Here is a 2,277-nt window from a genome sequence, read left to right as displayed (position 1 = left end):
TTTGGGGTTTTTTGCTTCTTTTTAATGGGGGAGAAGGGGGCTGGGGGTTTCGGGGTGGTGGGTACAACAATTTGGAACCACAGTCCACTGGCTTTGATATCCAAGTGCTTTAAACTCTTTTCGGTAGAACCACCAAGCAAGAGAGAAAGCCACCCAAGGAAAACCGCTAGGGGGCAGGAGTGGGTAGACGAGCGAGTGGGGTGGGGATTAGGGGCGGGCAAGCTAGGACCCGCAGGTGGGCAGAAGGCACATTGCTTCCTGCCTTTTGCCAGGGATGAGGAGGAGCTTCCATGGGCCAGCGGCATTCCGATTGGTTCGCCTGGGAAGTAACATCCCAAGGAGCAGAGTCGTTTCCTGAGCGGAGGCTGGGCCAGGAAGTCCTCACCATGATAAGTGAGTCTTGCTTTGCCCCAGGGGTGGTGGCCTGGGCAGGGGGCTGGCCTCCCCAGCTCCGATCCAACTCACGATGGGCCAGAGGACTAGCTGGCTACCTTCCTTCACTGTCTCAAACAACTAACTGTGGTCCCCCCACCCTACCCCACCCCACATTGTCTCCGTAGAGACAGCGGCAGCTGCTGCAGTCGGAGGAGGTGAGTTACCTGGGGCCCCCATCCTGGGGTGGGTGGGGGGCTTTACAAACCCATCGCTACAGGCCCCGGACACTCCTTCCACTCCCGGAGCCGCCAGCGTGAGATTTAGGGGAGAGAGCAGTGCTCTTCGGGAAGTATCACCCGGATCCCTGACCTAGCCGCTCTTCTAGTGCTCACAGATAGTGAGCACGCAGACAAGACTTCATCTGAAAGGGGGGTTGCCGCTAAAACTGCAGGGGCTTAACACACAAACTTGAGCCCAGGGAGAGGTCGCGACTTCCCCAGCGTCACGCAGCAAGTTAGAGATCCAGCCAAGGCTATGCCTGGACCTCCTCTGATGTGTCTGCCCATCACCCTCCTCCTCCCACCCCCCACTCCCCACCCCCCACCCCCCACCTTCTTTACCTTGGCACCCGTCTCCAAGCTGCTGCCTCCGGTATGCTCAGAGCAGACACTGTCAAGGAATTCCTAAGGGGGTGCACTCCCCTGAGCGCACGTGCCGACCCGGCCCCTCCTCCCTGCAGTGGTGGCTGTGGGCGCCGTGCCAGTGGTGCTGGGCGCCATGGGCTTCACCGGGGCAGGCATCGCAGCCTCCTCTTTGGCGGCCAAGATGATGTCAGCGGCCGCCATCGCCAACGGGGGCGGGGTTGCCGCTGGTAGCCTGGTGGCTACTCTGCAGTCTGTGGGTGAGTGTCCTGAGCAGGAGGAGGAGGGGGGAGGATGGAGCCAAGATGGGATTCAGCCCAGAGACTGAGCCTGAAGGAAGGGCTTGCCCTCTCCCTCATTCTGTGGTCCTTGTCTCTCCCTTGCTGTCTTCTTTCTGGCTCCTTCTGAGTGAGGTTTGAGGTGGAGTGGAGGGGTGAGGAGTTCTGGGAGGGAGGGGAAGGGAAGGAGCCCAAGGTGAGTGATGTCTGGGCTGTGGGTCTAGATCTACCCAAATCTGACACCTGGGGGACCTCAGTGGGTCCCCTCACTCTCGGGCCTCTGTGACCTCCTTTGTAAAGTGAGGTAACCTGTAACTTGGAGCCTGTGGTGACTGTCCTCTGCCTCCCACTTCCCATGAATTCACCCTGCCTGTCCTTCTCTCTCTGCCACCGTCGGTGTCCTCTCCCCAGAGCAGAGCCCTGCAGGGTTCAGGACCTAGAGAGGGATCTGGCTGGGATGTCCCAGTCTCGGGCCTCTTGCGGGTCCCTGACTACTGGCCACTGCATGTTCCCCGTGCTCACTCTCTCTCTCCCGCAGGGGCAGCTGGGCTCTCCACGGCATCCAACATCCTCCTGGCCTCCACTGGATCAGTTTTTGGGGCCTTGCTGGGAGGTTCAAAAAAGTCACCCCCTTCTTCTCCAGCTGGACCCAGAGCTGAAGGGGACGGGCCAGGAGAAAATGAATCCTAAGTCAAACCTCCGAAACCCCCACTCGGGTCAGAGAGGCATGAGAAATAAAGAGGACCTGCAAACACGCCTCCTCATCTCCGCTCCTTGCAGCCCTGACTGGGATGCTGTGGGTTAGAGGGCTCTGGTTCTCCCCATTCTCCCAGCCCGCCTTGTCGCAGAGGGACAGCGGGGGTGGCAGGCTGATCGAGCACAGGATCAGCCAGCAGGAGGCTTTGGTTGGTCCTAGTCTCACAAGGGATGGGCTGTATAATCCAGGGCCATTCATGGCCCTTCCGTGGGCCTCAGTTTACCCC

The 2,277-nt window shown here is 59.9% G+C and overlaps 1 protein-coding gene across 1 annotated transcript; it reads left to right on the top strand.

Moving 5' to 3' along the window:
- The first annotated feature begins 266 nt into the window (after positions 1–266).
- LOC112311543 (interferon alpha-inducible protein 27-like protein 2A) lies at positions 267–2,051 on the top strand. The gene is made up of 4 exons (XM_024567956.3): positions 267–393; positions 561–590; positions 1,115–1,276; positions 1,833–2,051. Exons 1-4 carry the CDS (start codon positions 291–293, stop codon positions 1,982–1,984), a joined length of 447 nt encoding a protein of 148 aa, XP_024423724.2. The 5' UTR covers positions 267–290; the 3' UTR covers positions 1,985–2,051.
- Positions 2,052–2,277: the final 226 nt, after the last annotated feature.

This window comes from Desmodus rotundus, chromosome 7 (assembly GCF_022682495.2).
Source record: "Desmodus rotundus isolate HL8 chromosome 7, HLdesRot8A.1, whole genome shotgun sequence".
Classification (NCBI taxonomy): Eukaryota; Metazoa; Chordata; class Mammalia; order Chiroptera; family Phyllostomidae; genus Desmodus; species Desmodus rotundus.
Note: the sequence above shows the minus strand (reverse complement) of the source record. Positions and strands in the feature narration are given on the sequence as shown.